The sequence below is a fragment of the Oryzias latipes genome, chromosome 12 (genome assembly GCF_002234675.1).
Source record: "Oryzias latipes chromosome 12, ASM223467v1".
In the NCBI taxonomy this organism is placed as follows: Eukaryota; Metazoa; Chordata; class Actinopteri; order Beloniformes; family Adrianichthyidae; genus Oryzias; species Oryzias latipes.
Genome location: NC_019870.2, coordinates 27,736,200 through 27,759,339, shown reverse-complemented (window position 1 = coordinate 27,759,339; position 23,140 = coordinate 27,736,200). Strand labels below are relative to the sequence as shown.

Genomic DNA, 23,140 nt, shown 5'->3' with positions numbered 1-23,140 from the left:
ATTAATATTGCCAATGGCAAATACCTGTGCCAACATTTAAAAAGGTTTAAAAGGTTCCTCTTTTGGACTCCTATAGTGCCTTTGACCCTTGTGCTACCTCTAGGCACTTTAACTTTGGGAGTTGGGTCATCTAGACCCACTAGACAGTGCTCTGAACCTTTTTTCTTCAATGATTTGTGATCTTCACTGGTGTCCATGGATTACATGAAATCTTTCCACCTTTATCCACCTTTGTCATGGTAGGAAGAACACGTCACTGGAAGGGGGGGTGGTCATCTAAGATAGCACAAGGGTTAAAGCCAACATGGACTTTGGAATCAAGAATTCCCAGGGGTTTGTGGGATTTTAGAGCAATGAATTTTTGTTATAGTAAAATTAATGTTGCCACACCCATTTAGTGGGTTGCCACACCCAGATAATTATATATAGGGGGCTTAAGGGCAGGGATGTCCAGTTTAGCTTAGTCAGGTTGTTAGTTCAATTGAGTATTTTTCTATTGAATTCTATGTATTCATGATCTTTTTGATTTTATGTTTTACTTCTTCAATTACCTATACGAAGCCCATAGAAACAACTGTTGTTGTGAATTTGGGCCATATTTCATGGCACCTTCTTCTGTTATACTTCCTGATGCACTTTAAAACAAGTTGCACCGCACTTTCGTCTGCTTGTTTCTACAATAAAAATGACTGGAATACAGACTGTTATTTATTAAAGATTTTTTTCAGAAATAGAAAAGTTTATTTAAACACATTAAATGACAGGAGAGAGAGGAAAATGACACAGCAAAGTTCCAGGAATGGAACCCTGAGGCACACCATATTTAATTTCGTGGACCTTACGAAAGTGTGTGTCCATACTTACCATAAAGTTTCTCTCCATGAGATAAGATTCAAACAACTTGAGGACAGTCCCTGAAAGGCGAAGGCTTTTAAGTCTGTTTACAAAAATCAGGGACCTCATTTATAAAACTTTGCGTAGGATTTGCGTCAGAAGTGGCGTACGGATGAAACATAGGACGTGCGTACGCACAGAAACATTTGGATTTATAAAAACATGCGCACACACATCCTACGCATCTTTCCCTTAATAAATCACAACCAATTCTAAATGCAGCACAGCTTTTGCGGCTTCATGACACGCCCATAGTTGCCCATAAATAGTCCGTGAAACGCCCACAAATGAATATTCATTGATTGCGAAATCATGGCAAACACAGAGAGGAAATCAAAAAAACGTAACTTCACTAAATGTGAAGTAGAAGTTATCGTTGGTTAGGTGGAAAAGAGGAGAAAAATGTTGTTTGGAGGGCACAGTGTGGGCATTACTAATGCCAAAAAGGCACTTGAGTGGCAAACGGTGGCAGGCGGCGTAAATGCTGTAGCCTCACAACCTCGGACCGTGGCCGAAATAAAAAAGAAATGGTCGGACATCAAAGTCGAGGCAAAAAAACGTCTAGCGCTCCATCGCCAGAGTGTGTCTGCCACGGGTGGGGGAAAGGGGACAGTCTCTCATCAAGAGGGGAGCTGACCCCTCTTGATGAGAGACTTGCGGCAATTATTGGGGAATCCCTATCAAGTGGAGTGGTGACTGAGGCGGAGGGGGACACCGACGCGCCAGATGCACCGGGTCACCCGGCTAAGGGTCGGCTGAGATATTCCTGACCTGTCAGCAATTCCCTCTGAAAAGTGCCAGTCGCCAGGAACCATAGTGTTGTTAGGACTTGAAGTGGGACTGGCACGGCGTGGTTCCTCCGAGTGCTCCTCTGTAACGCCGGGCCCAAAAGCCCGCAGAGCTCCAACAGGACGTCTCGAGGAAGTGGGAACCGGCTCATAAGCCACTCGTCCTCGTTTGCCAGCAAGTCTTCTTGCTGTCTAAAGATGTGTTCACTCCGAATTCTTCCATTTGCCACATCTTCTAAGAGCGCAAGATCAGCCATTGTGCGTCATTACGCATTGTGATGGGGCATTTTATTTCCCTCCATTTAGTTACATCTGACAAGCTACAGATGTCGGTAATAATTGACGTGGAAAAGGGAAATTGATCAGCGCAAATGTAATTTCTTGTTGCTTTCTGAATGGTTGAGACATACCCCATACATTGTTTTATCAAAAATAAAACAAACTAAAAGCATATGCATGATTACCATAATTCCATAGTTTATGAAGAAATGTTTTAAACTGTCAGTTTGTTTTTAAAACCGGTTTTGGCCAATACCTAATTTCGCCAGCAGAGGGCGCTCGGTGCTCTGTATATTTTGCAGGTAAGGTGGCTGAAATTAACACACAAATGATAACAGTAATGATGTGTTTTGAGGGCTTTAGAGGGGAACTTAAGTGACGTTAATTTGTAATTTGAACAAGTTAGTAGGACTCGGACGCCGCGGTTTGTTGCCAAGATGGCGGACGTGAATCGGTGGCGAGCAGTTTCACACACATTAGAGATGTTTAAGTCCAGTGTAAGCTAAAAAGTGAGACAGTTTTTCTCAGTCGCTTCAGTACAATCCTCAGATCAGAATTGAAGTTTGCAAATTCGTGTGTGCATTTCTCAAAACAATTTATACAAACAGCAAAACACTATGGATTTCTTGCAAAAGCCTGTAACTTGCTCAAAATGTTTAGATCATCTCTCAAAACTAAGTCTTTATGTCATTGAACATGTCAGTGCCATCAGAATGTCAAGTCTTTGTGTCATTCTCTACGAACAAGACAGTCAAATTTCTTTGTCATGTTGTCAATATGACTGTGTACTTTAGAGGGAGGTCCTGATGTAAACTATGGCTAAAGTTTTGATGACAATTATTATAAAATATAAGTTACACCTTTTTTGTTTGATTGCAAGAGACTGGACAAGATTCACGTTTACACTTTTATTGTTCATATTGTAATTTGTTGACAGACCATGTCATACCAACATAGAAAAACCCACTGCAAACAGTAACACAAAGGGAAAAAAAAGATAGGACAATATTCTGTACAACAGTACAGGCAGTGCAGTAGGAACTGGTGTGGTCGTCCTACAGCTCTTGTCGTTCCTGTATGTTAGGCCACAAATTCTCATCCACATCACAGCGAATATTCTCTCTTGCAATACAGCGAAATATGTTTGTCACATTATGACAACTTGGTCAACCATTTTGCAGTTAATGACTTATACGATGAACTAATGACTAGGTGTTTTGAGGAGTCAGACTATTGCACAGTGAACTATATAAAACATTTTGATCAACATGACATAAACAATTGATAATGTAGCAAAGAACAGAGAATTGTACATAATCATTTGCATGGATGTACCAAAGCAATTGCAACTTGTTCAAAGAAGTGAGAAACTGCTTATATGATGTGCACAAGTGACATCATGATGTGAAGATTGAACAAATAGTTTTGGGAATTTCATTCTGATCTGAGAATTGTACTAAAGCGACTGAGAAAAACTGTAAACTATCTGATGAGAGATGCATAAAAGCCTTGCAGAAGTGTGAATTTATGGAATAGGCATGTGAACAAGAATTAAAGTGTTGATCACATTAAGTTCTTAGGTCCAGAGCTAAGCTAAGCTAAAGCTCACGCATATGCGGAGTTAGACCATTGTTAAGTCCGTCACTGAGCAGGTACAGGAGTTTGAATTAATCACAAGATTTTGTAATATGCTTACGGTCGTTTTAATTGTGTGGAAAAAATACAAGTTCTTATGTTAGGAGTTAAAGTGTCTGCCAATGGAGTAAAATGCATTTTGGAATTTTTGTTTACTCTTAAAAGTTATGTAATCTGTATAAAACAGTGCAGAAGTTGTGTTGTATGTGTTAATGGTGCAGAGTTATGCGTATACGTCAGTAGCTGACCAGCAGAAGAAGCCAAGTCCGGGCTGGATGAATGAGTCAGCAGAATATATGACGAAGTGCGCTCTTTTTGACTGGGATTTTGTATATTTTGCAGGTTTTTTTCAAAATTAAATATGTTACAAAGAGAGTGAGTTGGCCCATCATTCTGAACCGTGTAACAATTGCACCTATATCTGCTCCGCCAGACGGACACATTGACGAGAAAATAAGTTTTGTACATTATTTTGTTCTCTTAACTATATTATTTATGAAGATGAATTGCACAACATGCCAATATTGCAGAACATATTTCACTTTTCTTTCTGCAAATAAGTGTTCATTTGAATTTCTGTTATAATTTTCGTTTGATTTTTTTTGTTTGTTTCACTGCTGATGGATCAAACGGGTGTTGGTGTAGGCTGTTAATTGTAAGACTTGCTTTGTGAATTCTTCATGTTATTTCTGAGAGGCAGTATTGTCATTTTCACTTTCACGTGTTTCTTCCTCTCAGAGGTTCATAGTAAAGCCAACAACAAACAATATCTGAACTTTTGCAAAAATTGGATGTGCGTATTGTTCATCTAAAAAGAAAGCGTTCAGCCGATCACGGCTAGCTCCACAGAGAAAGTGTGCGTGTGTGTTATCCTGAGAAGACACTTCCTGGAAGGGGCTGTTCCTCTCTTTGTGACATCACAATGTGGGAACCCACTCATTTCGTGGATTGGGAGGGGCTGGTGCTCGCAGTGTAGGGTTTTAGAGGAATACTCAGGAATGCGTGAACGGATCAAAATAACGCTTATGGGTTGTTCTTTGTGAAGAATCAATATTATAATACCCTTAAAAGATCAAAAAAGTTGATTCTGCATAATGTAGGCCCTTTCATGTAAACAGTTTTCACTGTCCATTGTTTTCCATGCTGTGTACTTTTAGAAGATGACAGCTCCGTCACCTTGGAGGAAGTGTTAATGTTTGCTGCAGGTGTGCCACGTGTGCCTCCAGGTGATATGAGTCCTCTGCCACGCCTTCACTTCCTGTCTTCCTCAATATTAATATTGCCATTGGCAAATACCTGTGCCAACATTTAAAAAGGTTCGTCTTTTGGACTCCTATAGTGCCTTTAAAGCCAACACAGACTTTGGAATCAATAATTGCCCTGGCTTTGTCTCATTTTAGAGCAATTAATTTATGTTATTGTAAAATTAATGCTGCCACACCCAGATAGTTACATTCCAAGGCCTAATTTCTGTTATACTTTCTGTTCCACTTTGAAACAAGTTGCACCAGAAATTTGGTTTAAATGATGTTTCTTATGCTTGTTTCTAAAGTAAAAATGAATGGACTACAGACTGTTTTTATGAAAGAGTTTTTTCAGGCATAGAAAACTTTATTTGACACATTGAATGACAAGAGAGAGAGGAAAATGACATAGCAAATACTACACATAAAAAGGTTTTTTTGGTTTAGTTCAGGGGTGTCCAAATCCAGGTCCAGAGGGTCAGCCTCCTGCTGGTTTTCCAGAAATCCTACCTTATCTGTTATTGATTACCTGCATCAGGTGTGCTTGGCCAATAAGCAGCTTCAGTGGCAAGTTGGTTGGAAAACAGGTTGGATACCGGCCCTCAGTTCCTAGATTTGGGCACCCCTGGTTTATCTACAACACAGATATGTCCCTAAAAGTTTTACAGACCAGCCACGTTTTTTAGGGTGATGTAGTTCTCTACAGCTGATTCCCACTGCAAAGAAGTTCTTAGACCACTCTGTTGTTGTAGTTCTCCAAGGAAAGTTTCATGCTCATTCCCACCAGGAGTTGCTGGCACTGGCATGATGCTGGTAATGTGGTTCAAGGTCTGGGCAGATGCCGGGGAAACCGCCATTGATCCCAGCAAATCTACGAGCAAGAACAGAAAAGTGTTCATACTGAAAAACACATCAAAAAGGTTGAGCTTTCCTGTTCATTTTCTAGTGTCGTGGTCATTCTAATTATCTCCACAGTTTCTTACAGAACAAAAATGCAGAGACAAGCAATGATCATAGGTTAAACCAGGTATCAAATATTAAAGAAAGTAATACACAAAATACTACTAATCCGGAAAAGTGTATATGAAATTTTCCTTTTTATAATCAAAATGTAAAAATCTTTTCAGGTGTATTCAGGTACACAAACTTTAGAGCAACATATTATTTCGGTTTTAAGAAATTAATGTTCATTTTTCTGTCAGTGGAAAATGGAGATAAGATGTGTTTTTCAAGTATAAATGAACGGTAAATTAACTTTTTTTTAGCTGTTAACCTGTAAAAAAAAGGGTTTTCAAAGTGCTGACTGTTGATCCTTGCCAATATTTTCAACAGTTTAAGATCAACTTGTTTAATTCCTCAAAACTATTTGGTCCTGGACCATGAGTGTCAGCCTCTGGTGAAGATGGAGGAGAAAAATCCCCAACCTAGAATAACCTACACTACACACATTTTGAAAAAAGGAGCCTCTGATTCAAATAAGGGGCCAATTGTCAATGAGAAAGGACAGAGAGACACATAGTGTTCTCACCCATACTCATAAAGTATATAGAGTGTAAATTACTAAGCCACTGATCTTTTTACAAAGTGGGTTGTGGCAAAATCTCTCTATAACCAAAACTGTTGTCAAGAGAAATTGTCATTATTTTTGCTTGACTTTGGACAGCATGAGCACAGGCCTTCCATTTTTGTTCACCCAGGTCGGTATTTTCTTCTTCAGACACGGAGTGAGAATCAAAAAGGACCATAAATGACATTTCCTAAGACAATTCTTTATCATTTCATAAAACTGAGTCGAAGCCAGACTGTGTTTAACAGTTTTGTGTTATTTTTGTGAGCTCTTATCCTACCAGGAGAAAAGACGACTCGATCACTGAGGCTCCGCCTTTCGCTCCTTGTGGGTGACGCCCATTTCATGATGTCAACCCAAAGGTCTGCCTAGGCAGCGTGTCTGTGTTTCACCCACAAGAAAAACAAACAATATCTGAACTTTTGCAAAAATTGGATGTGCGTATTGTTCATCTAAAAAGAAAGCGTTCAGCCGATCACGGCTAGCTCCACAGAGAAAGTGTGCGTGTGTGTTATCCTGAGAAGACACTTCCTGGAAGGGGCTGTTCCTCTCTTTGTGACATCACAATGTGGGAACCCACTCATTTCGTGGATTGGGAGGGGCTGGTGCTCGCAGTGTAGGGTTTTAGAGGAATACTCAGGAATGCGTGAACGGATCAAAATAACGCTTATGGGTTGTTCTTTGTGAAGAATCAATATTATAATACCCTTAAAAGATCAAAAAAGTTGATTCTGCATAATGTAGGCCCTTTCATGTAAACAGTTTTCACTGTCCATTGTTTTCCATGCTGTGTACTTTTAGAAGATGACAGCTCCGTCACCTTGGAGGAAGTGTTAATGTTTGCTGCAGGTGTGCCACGTGTGCCTCCAGCTGGTATGAGTCCTCTGCCACGCCTTCACTTCCTGTCTTCCTCAATATTAATATTGCCATTGGCAAATACCTGTGCCAACATTTAAAAAGGTTCGTCTTTTGGACTCCTATAGTGCCTTTAAAGCCAACACAGACTTTGGAATCAATAATTGCCCTGGCTTTGTCTCATTTTAGAGCAATTAATTTATGTTATTGTAAAATTAATGCTGCCACACCCAGATAGTTACATTCCAAGGCCTAATTTCTGTTATACTTTCTGTTCCACTTTGAAACAAGTTGCACCAGAAATTTGGTTTAAATGATGTTTCTTATGCTTGTTTCTAAAGTAAAAATGAATGGACTACAGACTGTTTTTATGAAAGAGTTTTTTCAGGCATAGAAAACTTTATTTGACACATTGAATGACAAGAGAGAGAGGAAAATGACATAGCAAATACTACACATAAAAAGGTTTTTTTGGTTTAGTTCAGGGGTGTCCAAATCCAGGTCCAGAGGGTCAGCCTCCTGCTGGTTTTCCAGAAATCCTACCTTATCTGTTATTGATTACCTGCATCAGGTGTGCTTGGCCAATAAGCAGCTTCAGTGGCAAGTTGGTTGGAAAACAGGTTGGATACCGGCCCTCAGTTCCTAGATTTGGGCACCCCTGGTTTATCTACAACACAGATATGTCCCTAAAAGTTTTACAGACCAGCCACGTTTTTTAGGGTGATGTAGTTCTCTACAGCTGATTCCCACTGCAAAGAAGTTCTTAGACCACTCTGTTGTTGTAGTTCTCCAAGGAAAGTTTCATGCTCATTCCCACCAGGAGTTGCTGGCACTGGCATGATGCTGGTAATGTGGTTCAAGGTCTGGGCAGATGCCGGGGAAACCGCCATTGATCCCAGCAAATCTACGAGCAAGAACAGAAAAGTGTTCATACTGAAAAACACATCAAAAAGGTTGAGCTTTCCTGTTCATTTTCTAGTGTCGTGGTCATTCTAATTATCTCCACAGTTTCTTACAGAACAAAAATGCAGAGACAAGCAATGATCATAGGTTAAACCAGGTATCAAATATTAAAGAAAGTAATACACAAAATACTACTAATCCGGAAAAGTGTATATGAAATTTTCCTTTTTATAATCAAAATGTAAAAATCTTTTCAGGTGTATTCAGGTACACAAACTTTAGAGCAACATATTATTTCGGTTTTAAGAAATTAATGTTCATTTTTCTGTCAGTGGAAAATGGAGATAAGATGTGTTTTTCAAGTATAAATGAACGGTAAATTAACTTTTTTTTAGCTGTTAACCTGTAAAAAAAAGGGTTTTCAAAGTGCTGACTGTTGATCCTTGCCAATATTTTCAACAGTTTAAGATCAACTTGTTTAATTCCTCAAAACTATTTGGTCCTGGACCATGAGTGTCAGCCTCTGGTGAAGATGGAGGAGAAAAATCCCCAACCTAGAATAACCTACACTACACACATTTTGAAAAAAGGAGCCTCTGATTCAAATAAGGGGCCAATTGTCAATGAGAAAGGACAGAGAGACACATAGTGTTCTCACCCATACTCATAAAGTATATAGAGTGTAAATTACTAAGCCACTGATCTTTTTACAAAGTGGGTTGTGGCAAAATCTCTCTATAACCAAAACTGTTGTCAAGAGAAATTGTCATTATTTTTGCTTGACTTTGGACAGCATGAGCACAGGCCTTCCATTTTTGTTCACCCAGGTCGGTATTTTCTTCTTCAGACACGGAGTGAGAATCAAAAAGGACCATAAATGACATTTCCTAAGACAATTCTTTATCATTTCATAAAACTGAGTCGAAGCCAGACTGTGTTTAACAGTTTTGTGTTATTTTTGTGAGCTCTTATCCTACCAGGAGAAAAGACGACTCGATCACTGAGGCTCCGCCTTTCGCTCCTTGTGGGTGACGCCCATTTCATGATGTCAACCCAAAGGTCTGCCTAGGCAGCGTGTCTGTGTTTCACCCACAAGAAAAACAAACAATTTCCAGACTTTTGCAAAGATGGATGTGCGTATTGTTCATCTAAAAAGAAGCGTTCAGCCGATCACGGCTAGCTCCACAGAGAAAGTGTGCGTGTGTGTTATCCTGAGAAGACACTTCCTGGAAGGGGCTGTTCCTCTCTTTGTGACATCACAATGTGGGAACCCACTCATTTCGTGGATTGGGAGGGGCTGGTGCTCGTAGTGTAGGGTTTTAGAGGAATACTCAGTAATGCGTGAACGGATCAAAATAACGCTTATGGGTTTTTCTTTGTGAAGAATCAATATTATAATACCCTTAAAAGATCAAAAAAGTTGATTCTGCATAATGTAGGCCCTTTCATGTAAACAGTTTTCACTGTCAATTGTTTTCCATGCTGTGTACTTTTAGAAGATGACAGCTCTGTCACCTTGGAGGAAGTGTTAATGTTTGCTGCAGGTGTGCCACGTGTGCCTCCAGCTGGTATGAGTCCTCTGCCACGCCTTCACTTCCTGTCTTCCTCAATATTAATATTGCCATTGGCAAATACCTGTGCCAACATTTAAAACCCAGATAGTTACATTCCATGGCCTAATTACTGTTATAATTTCTGTTGCACTTTGAAACAAGTTGCACCAGAAAATTGGTTTAAATAATGTTTCTTCTGCTTGTTTCTAAAGTAAAAATGAATGGACTACAGACTGTTTTTCAATCAATATTATAATACCCTTAAAAGATCAAAAAAGTTTATTCTGCATGATGTAGGCCCTTTCATGTAAACAGTTTTCATTGTCAATTGCTTTACATGCTGTGTACTTTTAGAAGATGACAGCTCCGTCACCTTGGAGGAAGTGTTAATGTTTGCTGCAGCTGTGCCACGTGTGCCTCCAGCTGGTATGAGTCCTCTGCCACGCCTTCACTTCAACAACATCACCCGGACCCAGGTACAGGCCCTCCTAATCGCCTTTTTGTGCCTAATGATGTTTTTTACATGTCTTCCAGTGGGGCATTGCTCTCGCCATCCTGGTGGAGCTCGTACAGTTTTTTTGTGCATGTTCTGTTGGCCAACCATGACAAAAGATGTCCGGGAGTACATTGTCCATGTCTGAACTGTGCACGCAACAAGGCCTCACACCGACCCCCTTCAGGCTTTCTCTGTCCCATTCCTGTGCCTTTCCGGCCCTTGTCCCATGTAGCTCAGAACTTCGTAACTGGTCTGCCCTATTCTCAAGGCAGATGGAAGCTTGGAAAGCGGCACAAAATAGACGGTCTTGGAAAAATAGTCGACTGTGTTTAATACAGTTTTGTTGCCTTCAGAAGGTGGGGGGCCACCGACAAAATCCACAGCTATGTGGAACCAGGGTCGATGAGGAACTGGGAGTGGTTGCAGAAGTCCAGCTGGTGCACGATGGGAAGCCTTGCCTCGAGCACAGACAGAGCAGGCCTGGACAAAGTCCTGTGTGTCAGCAGACATGGAGGGCCACCAGAATTGCTGTTTAAGTAAGTCAAGATCCGGTGTATCCCAGGATGGCAAGTCACCTTGGAGTTCTGGCCCCACTGCAGTACTGAGGAACGAGTAGGTGGGGGAACAAACAGGAGACCCGAGGGACATTCAGGAGAAGAGGGAAGGTCTTCCAGAGCCCTCTGAACCTCATACTCCACCTCCCAGATGGCTGCACCGACAACACAGGAACGTGGTAGGATGGTGTCCTGAGGATTGTTGCAGGAGGCTGGCAGCTCAAATTGCCTGGACAGAGCATCAGGCTTTAGGTTGCGAGACCCTGTGCGGTATGTGAGTGTGAAATTAAGGCGTCCCAGGAAGGCTTGACAGGGTTCAGTCTGCAGGAAGAACAGAGGTAAGATAGTTTTTATGATCAGTCCATACCAAAAAAGGTTGAGGTGTTCCCTCCAACCAATGGTGCCATTCCTTCAAGGCCACCACAACTGCCAACAACTCTCAATTTCCCATGTCGTAATTCCTCTCTGCAGGAGAAGAAAGCGCAGGACTGCATCTTCTGATCTGAGGATGAAAACAATGAGAGAGCACTGACCCAACTCCAGACTCCGAGGTTATCCACTTCCACCATGAACTGAGCTGTAGGATCAGAGTGGGACAACACAGGAGCAGAACAAAACAGACTTTTCAATTTCACAAAGGCTGCATCAGCTTCTGAGGACCAGGGGCCTCATATATAAACGTTGCGCACGCACAAAAGAAGGCGTACGCCACTCTTTACGCAATAATTGATATTTATAAAAAGCAAACTTTTGACCCAAGCTCTGACCCAGGCGTACGCACATAAACGGGTGAAATGAGAAATGGCGACACCGTCGGCAGATGGAAGAAACACGTGAAAGTGAAAATGACAATACTGCCTCTCAGAAATAACATGAAGACTTCACAAAGCAAGTCTTACAATTAACAGCTACACCAACACCCGTTTGATCGATAGTAGGATCTGGTTCCCCTTATGAACACACGGTACACGATGATATTTTTCACTAATCTTAATGTCAGATTTTCACCTTTGATGTAATATTTGTCTTTCCAGAAGATCTGTTATAATTTTTACAGCATAAAATAATAACTTATTCAAATCAGTGCTTGTATCCCCCACCTTTTCACCTTTCTTCCTTTTACTCTCTTCCACCCTCCCCTCACATTCTTCCCCTCTCCCTCCCCACACACACTAAATGTAACAAATAAATAAAAGAAAAAAAATAAGACAAAAAGGGGTTTATACAAATCTACACTTTAGTTTCTCGAAGCTATATAACCTCTTTTTGTGATATTAAAACCTGTCCAACACAAAAAGCCTTCAGCTCTAATCTGTTTGCTCAGCTGTTGGACAGAACAAGTTAAAAAAAAAAAAAATTAAAAAGATATTCAAATTAACACATATTTGCAAAAAGAAAAGTGAAATATGTTCTGCAATATTGGCATGTTGTGCAATTCATCCTCATACGTAAATATTATAGTTAACAGAACAAATTAATGTACAAAACTGATATTCTCATCAATGTGTCCGTCTGGCAGATGTAGGTGCAATTAGATAGATAGATAGATAGATAGATAGATAGATAGATAGATAGATAGATAGATAGATAGATAGATAGATAGATAGATAGATAGATAGATAGATAGATAGATAGATAGATAGATAGATAGATAGATAGATAGATAGATAGATAGATAGATAGATAGATAGATAGATAGATAGATAGATATAGATGTATTAATTATCCACTGGGGGAAGTTGTGTTCATAGTAAGACATTTATTCATAAGCTACGGAATTATGGTATTCATGCATATGCCTTTAGTTTGTTTTATTTTTGATAAAACAATGTATGGCGTGTGTCTCAACCATTCAGAAAGCAGCAAGAAATTAATTTGCGCTGCATCTGGCGCGTCGGTGTCCCCCTCCGCCTCAGCCACCACTCCACTTAATAGGGATTCCCCAATAGTTGCCGCCAGTCTCTCAACAAGAGGGGTCAGCTCCGGTGTCCCCTTTCCCCCCCCCCGTGGCAGACACACTCTGGCGATGGAGCGCTAGACGTTTTTTTGCCTCGACTTTGATGTCCGACCATTTCTTTTTATTTTGGCCACGGTCCCAGGTTGTGAGGCTACAGCATTTACGGCGTCTGCCACCGTTCGCCACTCAAGTGCCTTTTTGGCATTAGTAATGCGCACACTGTGCCCTCCAAACAACATTTTTCTCCTCTTTTCCACCTCACCAACGATAACTTCTACTTCACATTGAGTGAAGTCACGTTTTTTTGATTTCCTCTCTGTGTTTGCCATGGTTTCGCAATCAATGAATATTAACTTGTGGGCGTTTCACGGACTATTTATGGACAACTATGGGGGTGTCATGAAGCCGCAAAAGCTGCGATACATTTAGAATTGATTTTAATTTATTAAGGGAAAGATTCGGAGGATGTGCGCGCGCACGGTTTTATAAATCTGAATGTTTCTGTGCGTACGCACGTCCTATGTTTCATCTGTACGCCACTTCTGACGCAAATCCTACGCAAAGTTTTAGAAATGAGGCCCCAGGAGAAGTGTTCTTTAACAGAGGTCAGCTTGGTCAGGGGAGAGGCAACAGAGCTTTAGTTCCAGATAAGCTTCCGATAAAAAAAAAGAAAAAAAAATACTTTAAAGCTGCTTCCTACTAGTGGGTGTAGGCCCACCTGCTACAGATTTGATCTTGGCAGGATATGGTTTTAGTTGGCCCTTCTCAATTAGAAACCCAAAAAAACCGGCAGGAGAGGCATGAAAGTCACATTTCTCTCTTTCATCATAGAGTCTGTTTGCTAACAGACGCTGTAACATAAGCCTGACATGTTGAACATGCTCTCAAGAGTCCATGAGAAAATCAAAATATCATAAAGATAAACACAAAACTATTCAACATGTCACGGAACACATAATTGATGAGAAGTTGAAACACAGCCAGAGCATTAATCCAGTGTTTTTCAACCAGTGTGTCGCGGCACACTAGTGTGGGAGATGGTCAAGTGTGCCGTCGGAAATATAATTGCCCTCATTAACTGATTTAACATTTTCTATCTCCAGGATATCAGCCTTTTTGTTCATCCAAACAGGCCCTGATCAAACACTGAGAAATAAGGAATATGAAAGATCCTAAAATAATTTTTTCTTTGTGTTTGTTTGATTCTATTAAAGAAATTTTGATAAGAATGACGGTACCGCAATTTAGCCGCAACTAAAGCCGTTTTCTGAAAAGTCCCGTCCCTTTAACTGTCTCCGCCAATCATTCTCGGAGTCTTAATCACATGTCATCAGTCTGACCAATCAGAAGTGTTGTTAAAGTCTTCACTTCCTAGTTCTGAATTCTGCTGATAAATCCCTCAGTTCTAACAAAAATACAAGCTAAAGCTCATCTTTAGTGGTGCAGTTTTCCACAGAATCCGGTGTCAGACCGTGGAAAAAGGGAACAAAATCATGAAGCTCAGAGACGCTAGTCGGCGGCTTTTTGAACTACTTCTCCCATGATGCATTGGGTTAAAGTGACAGCATCTCGGCGCACAATGAGTCTCTCCTCTTAAGGTATTGAAACAACAACGAACACACATCAAACAGTTATAAATCTTTTAACTTAAATTTTATCACATCTTTTAGAAAAAACAGCTGCGGCTTCCAGATTTTTGTGCCACAATTATTACCCAAATGCACGTGAGATTGTAGAGGGTCTGTAGATCAATAGACTGAGTTTTTTTTTTTTTTTTTGGATGCTGGTGTGCCGCAGGATTTTTGTCAAGGTCAAAGTGTGCCGTGGCTCAAAAAAGGTTGAAAAACACTGCATTAATCAGTCCAAAAGGCATCACCAAATACTCAAAATGTCCCAGAGGAGTATTGAAAGCTGTCTTCCATTCCTCACCTTCCTTGATTCTCACTAAATCATAAGTGTTTCGGAGGTTGAGCTTGGTGAAGACAGATGCCGTCTGGAGGGATCTGAAAGCAGAGTCCATGAGTGGGAAAGGATATATTTTTTTACAGTTATATCATTCAGACCTCTGTAATCAATGCATCGGCAAAGGGACTTATCCTTTTTATCCACAAAGAAAAATCCTGCTCCAACAGGGGAAGAAAATGGGAGGATAAGTCCAGCAGTAAAACTCTCAGTGATATGGGTCTCTTAGGTTTGGAGAGGCTGTACAATTTACTAAAGGGTAGCGAGGCACCATATATCAACTCTATATCACAATTGTAGGATCGATGAGGGGGCAGAGAGAAGGCACAGTCCTTAGAGAAAATTTCCTCGAGGTCATGATACTCCGATGATACACAAGAAAGGTAAACAGGTTTAGGAGGCTCAGGAGAGGTAGAAACAGGTGGTACAGCAGCATGCAAACAGTGAGAGTGGAAACAAAGGCTCCAATTAACTATGGATTGTGAAGACCAGTCTATGTGTGGATTATGAAGTGTATGCCAGGGTAGACTCAACACAAGCAGAGAGGATGGAGATGGAACACTGTTAAAACTAGTGAATTCACGGTGGTTGCCAGAAACCAGCAGTGACACAGGATGTCTACGGTGAGTTACACAGGCCAAAAGTCTACCATCCAGAGCAAACACTTTCTTAGGGCTAGGTAAAGGTTCAGTGGGGATGTTGGATTGGGACACAAACTGAGAGTCAATAAAGTTGTCGTCTGCACCAGAACCATTAAAGCCTGGATCTGTAATGTTGTGGTGTCACAAGTGATAGTACCTTTAAGATGGATGCATCTGGAGGAGGGATACATACGGGTACGACTACCCAGTGCCCCTCCTGATCCTGAGGAGCCCGGTCTTTTGACCAAACAGGGCAGTTGGGCTGGAATCTAGCCACAGGGGTTGCAAGCCAGTAACTTCTGTGCCGGTCCCAAGCCCGGATAAATAGAGAGGGTTGCGTCAGGAAGGGCATCCGGCGTAAAAAATTGCCAAAATAACCATGCGAATCATCCACAACACTTTAGACATACCGGATCGGTCGAGGCCCGGGTTAACAACGACCGCCACCGATGCTGTTAACCTACAGGGTGTCGGTGGAAATTTGACTACTGTTGGTGGAAGAAAGAGGAGAGGCAGAAGGGTCCGTGGCCAGAGAGAGAAGGGAAAAGGCAGGAACATAGGTTTGAGAATAGGGACTCTTAACGTTGGCACAATGACAGGGAAAGGCAGAGAGCTGGCAGACATGATGGAGAGAAGGAAGGTAGATGTACTGTGTGTGCAGGAGACAAGGTGGAAGGGCAGCAAGGCACGTAGTATTGGAGGAGGATACAAACTGTTCTATCATGGTGTTGATAGGAAGAGAAACGGGGTAGGAGTGATTCTGAAGGGGGAGTTTGTAAACAGTGTTCTAGAGGTGAAAAGAGTCTCAGACAGGATGATGAGCCTAAAGTTAGAAATTGAAGGGGTGATGGTGAATGTAGTCAGTGGGTATGCGCCACAGGTTGGCTGTGAGTTAGAAGTGAAGGAGAGATTCTGGAGTGAGTTGGATGAGGTCATAGAGAGTTTTCCCAGAGGAGAGAGAGTTGTTATTGGAGCAGACTTTAATGGGCATGTTGGTGAGGGCAACAGAGGTGATGAGGAGGTGATGGGCAGGTTTGGTGTGAAGGAAAGGAATCTGGAGGGACAGATGGTGGTGGACTTTGCGAAGAGGATGGAAATGGCTGTAGTCAACACTTACTTCCAGAAGAGAGAGGAACATAGAGTGACATACAGAAGTGGAGGTAGGAGTACTCAGGTGGACTACATCCTATGTAGACGAGGTCATTTGAGAGAGGTTAATGACTGCAAAGTGGTGGTAGGAGAGAGTGTAGCCAGACAGCACCGCATGGTGGTGTGTAAGATGACTCTGGAGGTCAGGAAGAAGAAGAGAGGGAAAACAGAAAAGAAGACCAAGTGGTGGAAGCTACAGAATGAAGAAACTTGTGAGGAATTTAGGCAGAAGTTGAGGCAGGTCCTGGGTGGTCAGGATGAGCTTCCAGAGGACTGGGAAACTACAGCAGAGATTATCAGGGAAACAGGTAGGAAGGTGCTAGGTGTGTCATCTGGAAAGAGGAAAGACGGTAAAGAGACTTGGTGGTGGAATGAGGAAGTACAGGAATGCGTCCAGAGGAAGAGGTTGGCTAAAAGGAAGTGGGATGTAGAAAGGACTGAGGAAGGTAGACAGGAGTACAAGGAAGCGCAGCGTAAAGTGAAGAGAGAGGTGGCAAAGGCCAAACAGAAAGCTTACGATGAGCTATATGACAGGTTAGACACAAAGGAAGGAGAGAAGGACTTGTACAGGCTAGCCAGACAGAGAGACAGAGATGGGAAGGACGTGCAACAGATAAGGGTGATTAAGGACAGAGATGGAAAGGTGCTAACAACCCAAGAGAGTGTACAGAAAAGATGGAAGGAGTATTTTGAGGAGCTGATGAACGAGGAAAATGACAGGGAAAGAAGGGAGGAAGATGTGGTTGTTGTGGAGCAGGAAGTAGCAGAGATTGGAAAGGATGAGGTTAGGAAGGCTCTGAAAAGGATGAAGAGCGGAAAGGCCGTTGGTCCTGATGACGTACCTGTGGAGGTATGGAAGTGCCTAGGAGAGACAGCAGTGGAATTTCTAACAAGGTTGTTCAATAGGATTTTAGAGAGTGAGAAGATGCCTGAGGAATGGAGGAGAAGCGTTCTGGTCCCAATCTTTAAAAACAAGGGTGACACGCAGAACTGCAGCAACTATAGAGGAATAAAGTTGATGAGCCACACAATGAAGCTGTGGGAAAGAGTAGTGGAAGCCAGGCTTAGGAAGAAGGTGGAGATTTGTGAGCAGCAGTATGGTTTCATGCCCCGTAAGAGCACCACTGATGCCATTTTTGCTTTGAGAATGTTGATGGAAAAGTACAGAGAAGGTCAGAAGGAGCTGCATTGTGTGTTCGTAGATTTAGAGAAGGCGTATGACAGGGTGCCGAGGGAGGAGCTGTGGTACTGTATGAGGTCGTCTGGAGTGGCAGAAAAGTATGTCAGAGTAGTTCAGGACATGTATGAGAGAAGTATGACGGTGGTGAGATGTGCTGTAGGTCAGACAGAGGAGTTCAAGGTGGAGGTGGGACTACACCAAGGATCAGCTTTGAGTCCTTTTTTGTTTGCTATGCTGATGGACAGGCTGACAGACGAGGTAAGACAGGAATCTCCCTGGACAATGATGTTTGCGGATGACATTGTAATTTGCAGTGAGAGTAGAGAGCAGGTGGAGGAACAGCTAGAGAGGTGGAGGTTTGCTCTGGAAAGAAGAGGTATGAAGGTCAGTCGTAGTAAGACGGAATACATGTGTCTGAACGAGAGGGATCAAGGTAGAAGCGTTAGGTTACAGGGGACTGAGGTGAAGAAGGTGCAGGAGTTTAAGTACTTGGGGTCAACAGTTCAGTGTGATGGGGAGTGTGGAAAAGAGGTGAAGAGGCGAGTGCAGGCAGGTTGGAGCGGTTGGAGGAAAGTGTCAGGAGTGTTGTGTGACAGAAGAGTGCCAGCAAGACTCAAAGGAAAGGTGTACAAGACAGTGGTGAGACCAGCTCTGCTCTATGGGTTAGAGACGGTAGCAGTGAGACAGAGACAAGAGGCTGAGATGGAGGTAGCGGAGATGAAGATGTTGAGGTTCTCCTTAGGAGTGACCAGGTTAGACAGGATAAGGAACGAGTACATCAGAGGGACGGCTCATGTTGCCTGTGTCAGCGACAAAGTCAGAGAAGCCAGACTGAGATGGTTTGGACATGTTCAGAGGAGGGATAGTGGATATATTGGTAGAAGGATGTTGGAGATGGAGCTGCCTGGCAGGAGGGCAAGAGGACGGCCAAAGAGGAGATACATGGATGTCTTAACAGAGGACATGAAGTTGGCTAATGTTAGGGTAGAAGATGTCCATGATAGAGTGAGGTGGAAAAGGATGATTCGCTGTGGCGACCCCTGATGGGAAAAGCCGAAAGAGAAAGAAGAAGGGCAGTTGGGCTGGAAATGGCCAGACTGGCCACAGTAGATGCAGGGCAGCTGGTAGAACCAGTGCTGATGTTCCTCAGGAGTAAGTGCAATTCTGCGGAGTGCAGGGTGCTCTGTTCTAGGGGAAGCGTGTTCACGGTGTCCTGCTGAGTTGCAGGTGGAGGAAACACCGGCAGATAATGGGGCGTGTACGCGGAGGAGCTGGCTGGGCAAGCTGGTCTAGTTACTCTTTCTCTGCGTCTCTCCCGAAGGCGATTATCCAGTCTCATGGAGAGGGACATTAACTCCCCTAGATTAAATGTTTCATCATGAGCTGCTAATTCACGAATCTCCTCTCTTGAGAATATTCCAGTAAGCACCCTTCCATCCCGCCCACACTATGCAGTGGAAATACGGAAGTCAATTGAATATTACGAAACTGAACCGGGGTCCTTGGCGTAAGAAGAGCAGGCGATTTCCAGTCACTTTGTCATGCAGAGTATGGTCAAAAACTCTTGAAATAAACCATCTTTACTTACCTTACTCTCTCCTGTTTTCCTTCCAGGTTCCAGCATCTAGGTCTGTTTTTGTTTCTTGCAAATCGTGACACAGAGGTTATTCTTGCAGCATGAGATGGTACCTTGTCATGCATGAAGATGATTATGTTACACAAAGCACTGTTCTTTTTGTACCACAGAAGAAATTGGTCAGTCCTCAACTCCACCTACTTTTCAGACGCCATTTACACACCTTCAGAGACCCTTAGCAGGCTGATCAGCTCTCTCCCCAAAACATGGATAATGTCGTGGCCTTGTAGGGACATGGTGGCCATCAACCAACCACCCACTACTCCATCCATGGGGTCCATCCATGGTTGATGATCACACTTAAGTTTTCCTGAAATAACTAAGGTTTTCATACCTTGTCCAAAGCATTTAACTATTATGTAAAAACTACAGGTTTTCAGCAGCAGAAAGAGCCTTTTTCTTTCCCTTATTGCTTGAAAATGTTGGTCTGCTTAATAATGTGGAACGTCCTTCTTTAGTAGTTTTTCCTTTAATCACCTGCCAAGCTATTTATTACGGGTGTCTGAGATTGATGTCAGTGATCCAAAGTGCCCAAAGACACAATATCATCCATGAGATAAATTGAAAAACAAAGACTTTCCTCTTTCTGACACTTCAATACAATTTCCATAACAATTTGGAAAGCACTGAAGAAGCCAATACAGCCATTTAAATAAATGATTTGACAGTTTTAGCCTCCCTGACCAGTTTGTGCATGTTTTCACCTCTTACAAACATCAAGATGAACAAAATGCTAGTGATGGGTAGATGACACGCAGTGGCTGTATTTTCCTGAAGCGATACACGCACCGACACGGGTTTCAATTTAAGAGCTTGACACGTGAAACGACACGTTAGTGTTGCCTAAGCCCATCACTAGAAAATGCAGTAGAACTAGTTTGAAGTAACCACTAAAATGTTGGAGATCATTAGGTATTTGCAGGAGGGGGTGGAGGAGCGGGTATAAAAGGCCAGTGGATCAGACGCCTGCATCTTCTGCTTGGAGATCCTGTGGGTGAGTTTCATGACAAAGAAACATTTTCCATTGCATAAATATCACTGTGCTCATGCTGTTTACTTGTTTGTCCAAAATCAGGTTAAAAAGGAAACTTTTGTTTCTGCAACCATGATCAAACTGGTAATCTAAACTTTTTATTTTACCTTTTGACTTTCATCTACTGGAGATCTTTGGGAATTTTTGGTTTTTCATCATTTATCAGCATTATATTAAATAAAGTAGATCCCTTTAAGAACATGTTGGAAAATGTTCCATTGCACTCTCAACTGTTTCTGTTTCCGCTAACAGTGGACCATTGCTCTGGTGGTGACCTTTGTCACACCATCCTTTGGAGGTCGACCTATTGAAGATTCAGTTCCCCCGAGCAGTGAGCCCCCTGAAGGTGGTGTTTGCTGATCAATGAAAGAACCTAATGTAACACTCAAACTGTTGATGCTAACAACCTGTTCTTTATTTTCTCACTGCTTTCATAGAACCAAAGTCCGTTTTTTCCTCTGAATACTGTAAGCATATTTTTTAAATCTTTTGTAGACTTTTCATCTGTTTTTAGACATGATGATTGACTTGTCAAATACAGTCGTGTTCTGACTAAATACAAATATAACAGGGTTCTGTGTTCAAATTATCTAATCTTAAGAACCTTCTTCCAGACTGTTGGACCCAGTGGTTTGACCGAGACGATCCTTCTGGAACTGGAGACTGGGAGACTCTTTCAGACCTTCTGAAGCAGTACCCCAATGAAATCTGCCCAAATCCAGTAGACGTTGAAGCCACAACTCTGTCTGGGACTCCTGCAAAACAGACAGGAGAAGTCTTCTATAAGTAAGTATTGAATGCAGGGCTCTCTGTTTAGGCAGCTTCATCCCATGTGAATGATTTAGATATTTAATTTTTCCCAAGGAGTCGAAACATTGAGTTTATTTTCTTTCAGGTATGACAAAACATCAGGATTCGTCTGCAGAAATGAAGACCAAAAACAAGGGATGTGCAAGGATTATAGAGTTCGCTTCAGCTGCCCCTCTGCTTACTGTTCTAAAAAAGGTACTGTTACAGATCATTTGTGCAGCTTTTGCCAACTTCCATGTCCACTTTCCTCACTTGTGTCCAGAAATACATTGAGAAATTCTGTTTGTTTTGGCTGCAGTGTGCTGGACCGAGTGGTTCGATAGAGACGATCCCTCTGGAACTGGAGACTGGGAGCTCTTGAGCAACCTGAGGACAGAAAACCCAGGGAAGATCTGTGAAACTCCTCAGCACATCCAGGCTAAACCCAAATCCCTGTTAGCCTCCTTCATAGGGGATAACATCTACATGTGAGTATCCATTAGCTGATAAACAAGTGCAAATTCAGAGACTTGTTGACATTTCCGAGTTTTCAGTTTTGTCCCTGGAGCTTAAAAAACTCCACTAAGTTGACAAAAATACAGCGCTGCAACAACCTGAACACATTATAACTACTTCATGACTTTAAATCAAAAAACTTTTATAAATATGATACTGAAGTTGGTTTTAAATTGATGTGTCTGAATCACATGTAAAGGAAAATGGAAGATAATATTATAATGACACAGTACAGACTAAAAACTGCTGTACTTAGACAGCTCAAAGCAGTCTGGGAATGTTCTTCAGAGTAGAAACACAAGTAATGATTGTCAAAAGGTACCTTCAAGTCAACATCAAGGAAAAAAACATTTACTAACCCGTTATTGTTGCTTCCATTATTTTAGCTATAACCCAACCCAGGGCTTTGTTTGCCGCAACGAAGACCAAACGTTCAAGAAGTGCTGGGACTACAAGGTCCGGTTTGGATGCTGCTAGTGAGCCTTGACTCCAGGCTGATGAGGAGAGCATGAAGGATCCTCTCTGTTCTCTCTGTCCATCCTTGAAGCCGATATCTCTTTTAGGGATTTTTTTTCCTATTATTGATTCGGTGTGGGTAAAAAGGGTAAATTTCTTCTGTTTTTTTCCCTCTGTGTGTTATAAATCAGAAAAATAAACGTGATTGAAGAGCATAAACTATGTAGTGGTTTTGTTCCGCCCTGAATGATGTATTAAAAGAATAAGGTCGATGTCCGAACTGCAGGAAAGTGGAAATTTCTGGAGGGATTTGGATGAAGTTTCTCCGTTTTGTGTCTGGGAATGCAAAATCTTCCCACACAAGTTCTTTTTCACATCAGATCAAATCAAACTTTATTGATATAGCACTTTTCCTACAAAAAAAAATAAAACAAAGTGCTTAAGACAAAACAAAATAAATAATAAACACGAGCACAAAAATTTAAATAAACCTGTCCCCAGACCTAAACACAACCCCCCACCCCTTTCCCACCTCCCACCCCCTAACTGATGTGGATAGACATGTGGAAATAGGCTGAGCACAAAAAAAAAGTTGGTTGTTAGAAAAGCTAATATTTGGGACCTCCCTCTCTGTGAAAAGCTGCATAGCCAGCCAAATGCAGCATCGCAGGTGGGGACCAGCTTCACCACGGCTAGGTGGCGACGCCTGTCCCCATCTAGAGCTGCAGTGGCCGAACAGCAGGCGACCCAGAGGGAGATCTCCCAAATGAGGAAGCACCGGAAATAAAAATAAAAATGAGATTTTAAACTTAACCCACTGATAAAAGCAATAAACAATAAAACATTGAAATAAGGAATATTAAAATAAATGGTTAATAATCTAGTGTAAATTTATAAAACAAGATAAAATAGATAAATAAAGACCAAATAAATAAATGAAATAATAAAAGTAGGAAATTTAGCCAAAAGCCAGGTTTAAAAGATCTTGAGCCTTTTCTTAAAAGCAACTATGCTCTGTGGCTCTAAGTCCTCCGGCAGGCTGTTACATAAATG

The 23,140-nt window shown here is 41.9% G+C and overlaps 1 protein-coding gene across 1 annotated transcript; it reads left to right on the top strand.

Moving 5' to 3' along the window:
* Positions 1-20,262: 20,262 nt before the first annotated feature.
* Positions 20,263-22,306, top strand: LOC101173877 (cartilage intermediate layer protein 2). The gene is made up of 8 exons (XM_004075125.3): positions 20,263-20,287; positions 20,369-20,410; positions 20,579-20,672; positions 20,764-20,793; positions 20,941-21,112; positions 21,222-21,331; positions 21,435-21,603; positions 22,018-22,306. Exons 2-8 carry the CDS (start codon positions 20,399-20,401, stop codon positions 22,106-22,108), a joined length of 678 nt encoding a protein of 225 aa, XP_004075173.1. The 5' UTR covers positions 20,263-20,287; positions 20,369-20,398; the 3' UTR covers positions 22,109-22,306.
* Positions 22,307-23,140: the final 834 nt, after the last annotated feature.